Source organism: Aplysia californica, unplaced genomic scaffold, assembly GCF_000002075.1.
Source record: "Aplysia californica isolate F4 #8 unplaced genomic scaffold, AplCal3.0 scaffold00233, whole genome shotgun sequence".
In the NCBI taxonomy this organism is placed as follows: Eukaryota; Metazoa; Mollusca; class Gastropoda; order Aplysiida; family Aplysiidae; genus Aplysia; species Aplysia californica.
Genome location: NW_004797503.1, coordinates 26,564 through 38,903, shown reverse-complemented (window position 1 = coordinate 38,903; position 12,340 = coordinate 26,564). Strand labels below are relative to the sequence as shown.

The 12,340-nt window shown below is 37.9% G+C and overlaps 1 protein-coding gene across 1 annotated transcript in view; it reads left to right on the top strand.

Moving 5' to 3' along the window:
• The window catches only part of LOC101851809 (vacuolar protein sorting-associated protein 37A), a 26,372-nt gene extending 16,818 nt beyond the window's left edge, over positions 1–9,554 (top strand). Inside the window, exons 4-10 of the mRNA XM_005100020.3 lie at positions 1,324–1,412; positions 1,920–2,207; positions 3,047–3,174; positions 3,612–3,670; positions 7,081–7,243; positions 8,166–8,215; positions 9,423–9,554. Coding sequence (XP_005100077.1) covers positions 1,324–1,412; positions 1,920–2,207; positions 3,047–3,174; positions 3,612–3,670; positions 7,081–7,243; positions 8,166–8,215; positions 9,423–9,494 — 849 coding nt within the window. The 3' untranslated portion in view covers positions 9,495–9,554. The remainder of the gene's footprint in view (positions 1–1,323; positions 1,413–1,919; positions 2,208–3,046; positions 3,175–3,611; positions 3,671–7,080; positions 7,244–8,165; positions 8,216–9,422) is intronic.
• Positions 9,555–12,340: the final 2,786 nt, after the last annotated feature.

The window sequence follows — 12,340 nt, the reverse complement described above, 5'->3', positions numbered from 1 at the left end:
GGGGGTTGAACCAATGTAAGATAACACTTTTGTAAGGTGAAAAATAATCAAGGAAAATGTAATTTATATGACAACGTAATTAAAAAAAAAAAAACATAATAAGAGAGTAACTACACTATTCACTTAGAGTAAGTTTGAGCGGTAAGCACGGCATTGTGGCGATACTGTGGACTCCGAGAGGCAAGCACGATATATTTATGTATGTCATCTGAAGTCATCTCGCACTTTATACACTGATTGGTAGATATCTGGGCTACATGACATGTAGATCTAGTCTAATTTTGATTACAATTACAGCGGTGCGGTTAAAGTGGTAAAATGATACCGTAAGTTTTTCTGGAAAAGTTCGCTTGTACCGTATTTAATTACTATGTCACATGCGTGTGTGTGCATGTTTTTCATATACTATAATTAATAATTTAAAAGTAAAACGCATAGAAGAGTGATTGTAACTCTGATTTGCGCAATATAAATGTCGTATTATTATTAAAAGCGAGTAACGTAATATTATGGGATTGGGGGGGGGGGAGTAACAAAGAAAGTGTAAGATTATATTTGGACAGCCCCAAACCACGCTGGTCACACCTACCCAATGTCAGCGAGAGCGTAAGGACCTGACGCACATGTCAGGGGACAAACTGTTTTTGTACACACATTTAAAAAAATTTTTTTTTGTAGACATTCACATTTAACTTTTGATTTTGATCCAGCAAAACTCATATTGGTTACTTTTGATTGCAATGAGCATAGCAACAATATATTCCAATAGTTCCGTGGCATTTTTTCCAGCTATACACGTCTTTCAACTTTCTTGCAACTTTTGCTAATTTTTCTTGCAACTTGTTGCAACTTTTGCTATTTTCAAATGCAACTTTCTCTGAGGACAGTTATATGCTGAGATCGTGATGTTTAGATTTTGTGTTTTCAGTCATAGTTGTTAATGATTTTAGGACTTGGGGACAGATATCTTTCTATATATTTGAATGTTTGAATTCGAATCTCTGATAGCACAGATTGTTTGTGTGTACTTGTTTGTGCCAAACAGAAGTGGTGGGAAGTTTGGTGGGGGGGGGGGGCACTATTGTGTTCTTTGCTGCTTCTTTCCTGTCGAAGGTCTATCTTCCTCATCTTTCCTTTTCTTCTTTGTGTATTACACTCTAGTAACCCGTCTAATCTTGGACACCCATGTGATCTATTTGTGTCGCAAGTGCTGTTAAACTCTTACTAAAACTGATCAGAAGTATCTGTGCAAGTAAAAGTCCTCATTAATTGTACTTTTTGACTTGGTTTTGACTAGATTTGTTGTTCTTATTTCTGTTTCAGTTTTCGATGCACTCGGACCTAGGCCAGGCTGTTCAGGCCGTCCTGGAAGAGTTTAGGAAGAACCCGCCTGCTGTTGTTCCTCAGCACTAGTAAGATTGTCAGGACTTTTTGACTTAATAAATGATGAGAGATTGTCAGGTCTTTTTGATCTTAGTACTGACAAATTGTGTGGATTTTTAAAACTTAGTTCTGATAGAGTGTCATGTCTTTTTTACTTTAATGATAACAGAGTGTTGGGCCTTTTTGACCTTAGTCTAATCACTTTGACCAGTCAAAAACCACTGGGGAAAAAATAAGGGCACTAGAAATGTACAGATTTAGTTGTTCCTGTCTGTTTTTAAATGACTTAAGACTACCATTAAATATCGACTGTCTTTTTGTACCTTAATGACTTTACACTTCCATAGAACATTGTCTGTCTTTTTGTACCTTAACTCAATTCAGCTTTGCTTGAATCTTGCGGAAAGTGGTATATGTCGCATTAATTTGACTGTATTTGCAGCTACTGTCACTGAAAAACTATGTTTTAAAATGTAAGAAACTGTCTTTTTGTACCATTAACGTATTATTGATCTTGACCTGCTCTCCTCGTGCAGCATCCTTGGCTTTAACAACCCGACCATCGGCTCCACCATGGTATCCAGCCCTCCGGTCACTTCCCTACCCAGCTACGCCGGTCACTTCCCACAGACTGCCCCCAGCTCAACTGGCCACTTCCCTCAACCCACGCCCAACGCAGCCGGCCGACACCCAACAATACCTCCACCTTTACCCCCGCGCCGCATAACAGGTGCCGCGGGGGAGTTAGGCCCTGAGCAGACATCACCTATGGCCTTCAACGCGCCGAATTTCAGTGCAGAATTCCCCACACTGAAAGATATGAAGTGAGTTAGGGAATTAAATTTTGGGGGGAGGGGTGAGTGTTTACTACCAGATTTGGTGAAACAGACTTTGGTTTTCCTAATACTGAGCAAAGATTGTGATTGTAACTGTTATATGCCCCTCTTGACAAAATTTAGATATTTAGGAGGCCGGCTGATTTGATCTTGTCTGTCAGGTGTTTTGGCCAACCTGGACTGAGAGGGATACAACATCCCTGCAGACAGATGGAGGGACTTATTAAAAACCTCCCCTCATGGGAATTGAACTCATATATTGTGTGTGCAGTGGTGAAGCGCCTAATGGCTCCGGTCAAATTGGTCTAACTGCACTCATTGTCATGTACAGTGGATTGTGTTGAGGGTAGAGCCAAGTAGTAAGTTTAGCCAGAAGTGAGTGAGGACCATAATGGTTGTCTCCACCTGCTGTATAGGCAGATGAAGGTAACTGTGTCGTTTGACAGTTTCAATGATTTCTTGTGAGTATGTTGGCAAGTTTGCATGTAGCTTTACTCGTTCGACTGAGATTTGTATTCATGTGATACCATGGAGAGGTTGATTTTTATTATTAAATTCTGTCAAAGATGGAATGAAAACAGAACATAGACTGAATTTACACAACTTTTTATTCTGAAATATGTTGAAGAATCTGTGTTGTAAGGGGTTGTATCATTGCTCTTTATATGTACACATTGTAGTTTGATGTGCTCTGTGAGCCTTTGTGCATTAAATTACAGGGAATTGGGTTCAATTCTAAGTTGACTACGATTTAGAGTAATACATAGAGTACTGTATGTATTGTAACTGAAACTTGCTTTTTTTTTTTTCTTCCAAAACTTCTACAGGCTTTCAGAGTTACATGATCTAATGGAGGATGAAGAGAGAATTCTAGAAATGGTCTTAAAAATTCCAGATCTAGGAAAGTTTGCACAGCAGAGAGAAAATCTTTCCAGTTCCTGTGTACAGCTTGCACGTGAGTCAATTTGATCTTAATACATATCGTTCAAATGTACTGAGCCTAAAATTTTGAATGAAAAAAAAAAGCGTTTTTTTATTCTTCTCAAGAAATATTTTTGTCCAAATTCAAATTCTAGATAGTGAAGAAAAAAGCAGGGAAAGATATATAAAGTAGACACAATTATTGTGAGAATATCGAATAAAAGTTTTTTCTCCTGAAAAATTCTGCTTTCTGGGCTTACGACATTTTAACAGTTTACTGAAGATATGGGTATAGTCAATACATGGGTACTGTCAGTTTGATCTTTATGGACATTGGTATTGTCAATTTGATTTTAATACATATTAGTTTAGTTAATTTGATCTTAATACACATGACGAAAGTAAACATAGGAGAAAGGATAGAATACGATGTTATATGTCCTTGCACTTTGTTTTTTTTTCTTTTCACAGAGTCTAATCTATCAAAGAAACCAGAGATTGAAAACCTGAAAGAATCCATTATTTCCAAGGTAATCCCTCCCATCTCATTAAGTGAGACCAGAAATTCACTCATACCCTTAAAAATCCCTATCTTTTGGAATGCAGTTTTGCTTGGGTTTTTGATGTTGTTCCGTGAGGCTCTCGATTCATCAAAGGTGTTTATTGTTATACCTACTTTACTTTATCTGTCCTCTTGTTCCTCTAGGGCGTCGAGGGGAGAAAGAGCTTTCCTGTCTCTAGCAAGTTTGATGGCCTGGCTGGGTGGGATATTGTATGTTTTCAGGGTATCCTTCACACCCTGGATCCAGGTCTTTCTTGGTCTTCCTCTTGCATTGTACTCTGATACTTTTCTGTAGTAGGCTTTACTGGCGAGCTGGTTAGGTGCCATACGTGTGAGATGTCCAAACCACCTGATTGTTTGCCTTCAAATGTTATGGAGGACAGATGCTGTTCCCACCACTTTTCTGATCTTGTTGTTCCTGACCATGTCACGTCTGGTTTTGTTGACTGCTCTCCTAAGACATCTCATCTCGCAGGTTGTTATCTTACGTTCCTGACTTTTGGTCAGGGTCCATGTCTGGCACTGGTAGGTCGAGGTGGAGATGAGGGTAGAGTTAATGAGCTTGGCTTTGGTCTCAATGGGAATGTGAGGATGTTTGAGGAGTTTGGCAAACTGGTAGCTGACGCTGTTAACCTTTTGTTCTCTCGTCTCAATTTCTCTGTTGAGACGTCCGTCTTCCGAAAAGATGCTACCAAGATACTTGAACTCGCTGACTTGTTTCAGCGGATTTCCGTCGATTGTGATGTTAAAGTTTCCAGGTGTTCTTCTGATTTTCATTGTCTCCGTTTTGCTTTTACTAATTTTCATGTTGAGCTTTTCACATTGTGTATTCAGCCTGTCTGTGTGCTCTTGAAGTTACTCTTATTTATTGTTATATATGTGTCACGACGCGGTGGAATCAGATGCTCGTCAATTTTGGGGCATATGGAGTTATTGGTATCATTTTAAAGACTGCTTATTTGCCTTGCTTTTGATGGAAAAAATATCCTTTTGTCTTGGATAGAAGTCAAGATATTGGCGATTGAAGGAGGTCAGGGTTACCTGGTTTCATAAGTAAAATTAGCAAGACAACGGCTGCCGAAATTAAGTTTTTCCTTAGCTTGAGAGTCCTTGGAAATAAAAAATTTAAATCTTTTATTCCTTTAATCCACATTTTTCAGTAAAATCACACAGAAATGTGTTCTTTAACTCATTTGCTACATATTAATTTCGGCTTGTGGACGAATTTTTTTCGGGAGGGCGAAAGAGATGATGACTAGTGTGCAGTTCACAGGTCTTTGGGGCCACAAATTCAAAAATATTGATTTCTCAATAACAGTGCATTGGCAATATGAGTCTAATCGTATCAATATTATAAAAAAAGAGTCCTACACTTCTTTAGTGGGCAAAATAATGATAGATTTTGTTGTGTAAAATTACTAAGACTGGTGTCTAGGCTATAATTTTGGCATCGCGATAAAACAAAGTCAAATAAACTACGAAATCGCATTTTAAAACTGAATCTAAACTTCCGATTTTCAGTGAAATGCTTGACCCGGAAGTCAATGTTTTATTATGACCTTTATTTTAACATGGATATTTGGATTGAAATAGAATCTAAGCTAAAATTGAAGATGGGTTCTCGAGCCGCCGGGGGCGGCTTAGCGTGCTGACGGCACTTTAGCCGCGCCACCGCCCACGGCTCGGCGTAGCGAATTAGTTAAAGGCCATGAAAGGTAATGAGCCAAAAAAAGGAAAGTCTATAAAAATTGCCAGTTTCTTGACTTTCGTTATTTTGACGAGCTCCGGATTTCATCACGCTGTCTCACATATGGTTCAGTTGCTCGTTATATTTCGATATATATAAGAGTAGATGCAGTTGATTGTGATGTAGTATATCTATATAAGGACAGTACTGGAATTACCAAGAAATGGCTATAAAATGGAAAGTTTTGTCATGATTGAGAATCAATTTATACAGTTGGCTAAACATTCTCCTTATTTCTCAACATAGTCCCCATGAAGTCAAGTATTTTTTGCACTGCTGCATCAGTAAATGCAAACGATCCCTGTAGAATTTTATATCAAGGGACCGTAGCCAATTTCTGGCGTTGTTCACAAGGTTTGTGTCATCGGTGATTTTCCTGACGGCTAGATATCACTGCATTGATCCAAACAGATGGAAGCCTGAAGGGGCAAGATCAGGACTGATCCAAAAAGCTTTCTTCAGGTTCTTTGAAGTCACTGGCAGGCCCAGGTCCCATGTTGTCTTTCGCATTTTGTCTTAATCATTCCTACAATGCCATGCAAACATTGTCGCGCTGTGTCTTGTGGTCATCTGTCAGCTGTTATGGATCCCACCAAGCTGATACTTTTCTGTATCCCAGCTCATTAAAAACAGTTCTGTGAACTGTTGAATTACAAAGATCTAGGGCATGAGCAGTGTCGTGGATTTTGAGCCTCCTGACATCAGGAATTAGTTTTTCAAATGCGTTCAGCATGTTTTCTGTGTTTGGGAAACTGATCATGGCCCCTAATTGTAGACCCTTGACTTACTTAATACATTCTCATCATAAATGCTTTCAAGTTCCCCTCTTTGTGAAGGAATTGAGTTGCAGCTCTAATCCCTTCTTTTGACCAATTTTGCAGTGTTTTCTATATTTGTTGTGATGTAGTAAATGGTTGCGTTGATTTTTGTTTGTTTCTAGAGGTGCACTCAAATTGAGTATTCCCTGAACTACTAAGCACTTTTCAAAGAATTTTTTTATAATAATTGAGAGTTACTTGGATATGGCCATTTTCCTGTTAATGCTGGGACAGCCGTCCTAAATGAATTTGCTGATTATGTTTGGCATGTGTGTTTGGACATTATTATTAAGGAAAGGGCCTGAGACATGGACACAGTTGTTTTTTTTCTTTCATTTTCTGTCTTGTGGGGAATTGTCCAACTACAGGAATGTTGTTGTTGTCTGATCATCCTCTCATTTTCCTGTCACTTCCCTCTCTTTCCTTCTCACTTCCCTCTGACTTCCCTCTCACTTTCCTCTCACTTTCCTCTCACTTCCCTCACACTTCCCTCTCACTTTCTTCTCACTTTCTTCTCACTTTCCTCTCACTTCCCTCTCACTTTCCTCTCACTTCCCTCTCACTTTCCTCTCACTTTCCTCACACCTCCCTCTCACTACCCTGTCTCTTCCTTCACACTTCTCTTCCGCTTTTCCTCTCACTTCCTTCACATTTCCCTCTCACTTCCGGCCTCTCATGCCTCTCTCGGATATACGCCAAGTGTTAGGTAGTTTCCTCCCCAGTAGATTTTCAGATGGTCAATAAATATAAGACAATTATCGTGATCAGTGTATCTGGTGGCCATATGTTGATTAATTTTTAATTGGTCATCAGAATGCTGAGTATGACCAGGTGAGGGCTGAGTTTGAGAGTGTCTGTCTGCGACATAATGGACTCTCGGAGCAGTTCCACCCGTCCCACATTCAGACAAACCTCAAGGTCGCTGTGATGGAAGCCGACGAAGAGTCAGAGAAACTAGCAGAGAAGTTTCTAGACAGTAAGTGATACATGTAGATCAGATGAGACAGGTATTTTGACTTTGTTGGTCTCTTCAAAGGGAACGTGTCTTTGGGGGGGTATACTTTTGCTTCTTCTTTCCTATCAAACATCTATCGCCTTTATCTCCCCTTATTCTTTTCTATGTTTGTTACTCTCTTGTAACATCTCTAATCTTCTGGCGCTCATATGACCTTATGCAGTTGCGAGCGCCGTAAAACCTCTACTAAAACTAAACTAAAACAAATGCTTTTGCTTGTAATAAACAGTGATGTGTACTATACAGTATGTATCATGCAGTAGATTTATATAGGCAATAGGGTATATCTACAATAGAATATATGCAATAAAGTATGAACACACTACAGTGTGCATGCAATTGAGCATGTGCACAATGAAATGTGTGCAATGGAATATGGTCGCTTTTAAGCACAAGGGGGCTATCCCAAAAAATGCTGTTTGAGAAGTTAAAGTTTTTGTCCCTTGTTCAGTTTCTTTAAATGACAAGGAGAGTTTTCTCTATAACCAAACATGTATACACACCAATGAAACCAAACTTCTATAGATAGGGCAATGCCCATTTTTGGTGTATGTGAAGATTTCTGGAAACCTCAGAAATCTGGGTTAGACCGCTTGTCCTTAAAAGGGACCATATATACACAAGAAAGCTTGTGAACAATAAAATATATGCAGTTGAGTGTGTGCACAATAGTTTTTGCTAGATGTATGAGAGTTACTCTAAAGTGTTTTGGTACAAGATGTTTTTTGCTGTTGAAATATCAAGGAAAATGAGTGTGTAGTCTTCATTTAGAGAAAATTGGTGGACATTCTATTCTTTTTTCTTTGTTCAGTGTGTATAGACTTTCATAAAATGATAGACAGACAAGACATTGACTAATTCATTTTCTTTTTTCTCAAAACAGAAGAAATAGATGCTGATAACTTTCTCAAAGCCTTCATGGAGAGACGCACTGTAAGTTTTGTTTTGTAAGGCTCACAGTAGAATATGAAATCCTAGCGCAATGGAATTGAAATATATGAGTTCTGTTCCTTTATGTGATTTCTCTATTGACATTTTTGTTCTCATGCATGCTACTGTCAGGTGTAAAATGTAGCAGTGAGAGAGATCTTAGTGATAGATACGTGGAAGAGAGAAAGGATGTTTCTATAAGGGACCGGCACAAGGGACAGATGTAGGACCGAGTCATGTGGATAAAAGATGTCATTTTGTTTTGACAAAGTGACTGAAGATCCCATTGAGATGTGGTTAAGTGACAGAAAGTCCCATTTTGTTGTGACAAAGTGACAGATGGTCCCACTGAGGTGAGACTTAGTGACAGAAAGTCTCTCCTGACTTAGTGACGGGCCCAAGGGACAGGTGCAGGACTGAACCTTGTCAGTACAACGTTGCAGTGATTTATCAAGTCGGTTCTATAGCTCCCATATATCAGTCTAATATTTGTCATGTATTTTTTTATATGTCAGAAACCAAACTGGTAAATCAGTTCATCCTGCAGTGTTTTAGTGAAGCTTTAATTTTCATCCTCTCCGCATTTAACATATTTATTCAGTGGAGTTGTTAGTAAGTGATGAGAGTTAGATGTTGGCTTTATGAGTTGAAATCTTTGGTCCAGTTAGCTCTTGTGGCCTGTACTTCTGTAAGCTGAAAAGTTCTCAAAAGAGATTGAAAAGTATTTGGATCTCTAGATGGTCAGAATCAGTGCTGATAATTTTCCGCGGATTTCCGCTTTTTTTGTTTTTTCCAAAATATTACTACAAATAAAAGGTGTCTGTCATATTATTGTAGTTAGTATTAGCGTTCTATGTTGAAATTTCGGGATTGCAACGGGTTGGAATATTTTCCTCTTTTTTTACTTTGTCTCATTATCAGCACTGCAGAATAGATGTCAAATGTCATAGGTTTGGACTGTTTGTACCTGGAAGCCAAGAATGGTTATTTCATATAACATACATCATCATATGTTTTACCTGGTCGATTTTGACTCATTGTGTTGTGTGACATTTTTGTGTGACAGTATTGTGTGTTATGGGTTATAATATCCTAACTAGAGAGTTTTGACTTGTGATGTTTGTGGTATGAAAGTACTGTGTGTTATGAGTTATGTTTTACCATGATGGTATATGACTGGTAACGTTTGTGTTTTTTGCCTCTCCCCCAGGTATGTCATCTGAGACGAGCCAAGGAGGAAAAGCTCAACCAGATCATCATGTCCCAGGGCCTACACTTCTAGCTCAGAACCGGCTCATGTTGTTTTATATTTCTGACTGTACAAGTTTCATGAAGAAAAAAAGACTGATGCCTGATTTTTCCCTCTGATAAACATTTGTGCCAATAGACAACCTATGGTACCAACAGACAGATGTATTCCATAGCAAGAGACAAGTGATGTGTTTTGTGACAAAAGACTGATGTGTTTTGTAACGACTGACAAATTACATGTTTTGTAATAACAGAGAGCTAATGTGTTTTGTAACGAGAGACAGCTGACGTGTTTTGTAACAACAGACAAATGTGTTTTTGTACCAATAAACAACTGATGTTCTTTACGAAATCCCAAACATTCCTTATCCACCTGACCTAGTCACTGAGTTACAAGTGCTGTGAATTAAATGTGTCACCAGCGCGGTGGAATCAGGCACTCATTAATTTTTAGGCATGTGGAGTAATATTTATCATCTGAATGCTTGTTCATTTGTCTTGCTTTCAATGAAAAAATATCCATCTAGAAGTCGAGATATTTGTGGTTGAAAGATTTTGGGTTTGCCTGGTTTCAGATGTAAAATTAGGGAGAAAATGGCTGCCCAAATTTGGTGACATCATAGCTTGAGAGTCCTTTGAAACTGAAAATTTATATTCTGTGCGCCTTTGATCATCATTTTTCAGAACTATCCACATAGAAATGTGTGTTTTTAAATGGACGTAAAATGTGTTTCGTCAAAACAAAAACAAAAAAATTCGATAAAAATTGCGAAATTGGCGGAAAAATGTCTGTTTCTTTGATTTCATCATTTTGACGAATGCCCGATTTCACCACGATGCCTCACAAATGTTGTTTTTTTTTAAATCATGACTGATTTCCATAATATCATACACTGCATTATTTCTACCCCTGTTGTCAGATTGCTTCAATTGGAATGTATACCTGTGAATAATACCAGATCCACACAGACTGACATAATTCGTTTCTGTAGTAATGTGATTTTGCAGTGGTGAAATGTTTAAGAAATTTTGAAACATTGTCACTTGGGGTTTGTGACTACCCCGTCCAAGATGAGGAGGTTTTATGGTAATGTGAACAACTTGTCAGTGTGGTCCCCAACATAAAGTTTCTGGCGTATAGATATGCGATTTGAGGATGTCTACGTCCGTGAAGTATGTACAGTTCTAGAATTTGTGCTTACGTTTGACTCTCTCGTCAGCACATTCCACTCCAGTACTGGCAAGGGTTGTGTGAATATTGTTTGTAAATAAAGGAAATCAAACTTATTCAGATTGTTTGTTCAGATGCTTATGTAATAAACTGATTACAGATTGTTTTTATGATGTGTACCATAATAGCAAACGCATCTTCTGTTGTTCATGTTACATTCGTGAATTTTGCGCACTACTTAACGAACATGATTAATGACTTGAAAGTAATTTATGATGTAATGAATTTCAGTGTGTGATCTGATTTCTCTCACTGATTTCTTCCTCCTACTGTCAACATGTCTCTGTAGTTCTTGGTTCTTCATTTTCATTGGTCATCAATATGATTGTGTTATGGGCATTCTATTCTTAGTTACCCATCCTATGACTGTGTTTACTTCTCAGAGTCTGTCAGTGTTCGGGAACATTTCCTGATATCAGAAAAATTGTTCATTTGTATCGAATTATGTCCTGGGTTGTATGTTTGTTGGGAAATCAGATATGTTTGATGAAGGCGTGTACATTAAGTTTTGTCACCTCATTCTATAGAATTGAATTGTGAGTGGAAATGTTTTCCTATGTATATGTATAAGTAATCATGAGTATACATGGATAGTTTTCTTTTTACTTTGTCAAGTAGCCTGATGTGTATAGCGCTGCCAAAGTTCTCCACACAAAGCCTGTTTTGGCATTGTCCATGACAAAATAATCCTGATCATACAAAAGAGTGTATAAAATTTTTTATTTTGATTTACCTGCTGCATGCTTTTCTAGAATTTTTGCATTGTCATGAGCCTTGTCTTTCATTCACAATAACATTGCTTTTTTTGGTGTTTTTTCTATGATGTAGCATCGATGTTGTGAAATCTTTTTTCTTTGTAATGAGAGCAAAAAAAAGTATTGCTTTTCTTTGATGTTCTTTTGTTTGCGTGTAAATGTTATGACTTTTCAGTTGAAGTTATTTGTGGGCCCCTGTTGTAAACGTTCTTATATTATCCGGACAGTGGGAAGGTCAAGATCTCTGATGAACAAGAAGTCATTAGCATGTGAATGTCACTGTTACAACTTCCTGAACACTTTGTCAGGAGTTACCCATGGGTACATAGCTTTATACATGAAGGATGAGTCTACAGAATGTATATTTGCGAATGATTAGTCTGTATGTGAATGATATGGGAAGTCTACATATACAAGCATTCTAAATGTATATGTAAATCGAAGCAGTCTTGAACGGTCGTTCATGACACATGATGTAAAAATGTGTTCCTTTTTTTACGCCCATTTTTTTTGCAAGTAAAAGAATGTCTTCAAATATTTTGTCAAGATACATTTCCATGTATCGGTGGGTTGATGTAGTGGTAGGAAGGTATACATCTCATCACATTTTATGTGTAGCGTAGTAGATACACTTTAATTGTGGCTTAGAGTAAGGTTGTGGCTGTTTAAGAGCATTTAGCTTTTCATGCTGAAAACTCAGTAGTGCAAAAAGTCTTATACTGGTCCCAAATGTTTGACACATAAGTGAAAAATGTTTTGACACACTTGTGAAAAATGTTTGATGCACTAGTGAAAAATGTTTTGACACACTTGTGAAAAATGTTTGATGCACTAGTGAAAAATGTTTTGACACACTTGTGAAAAATGTTTGACACATAAGTGAAAAATGTT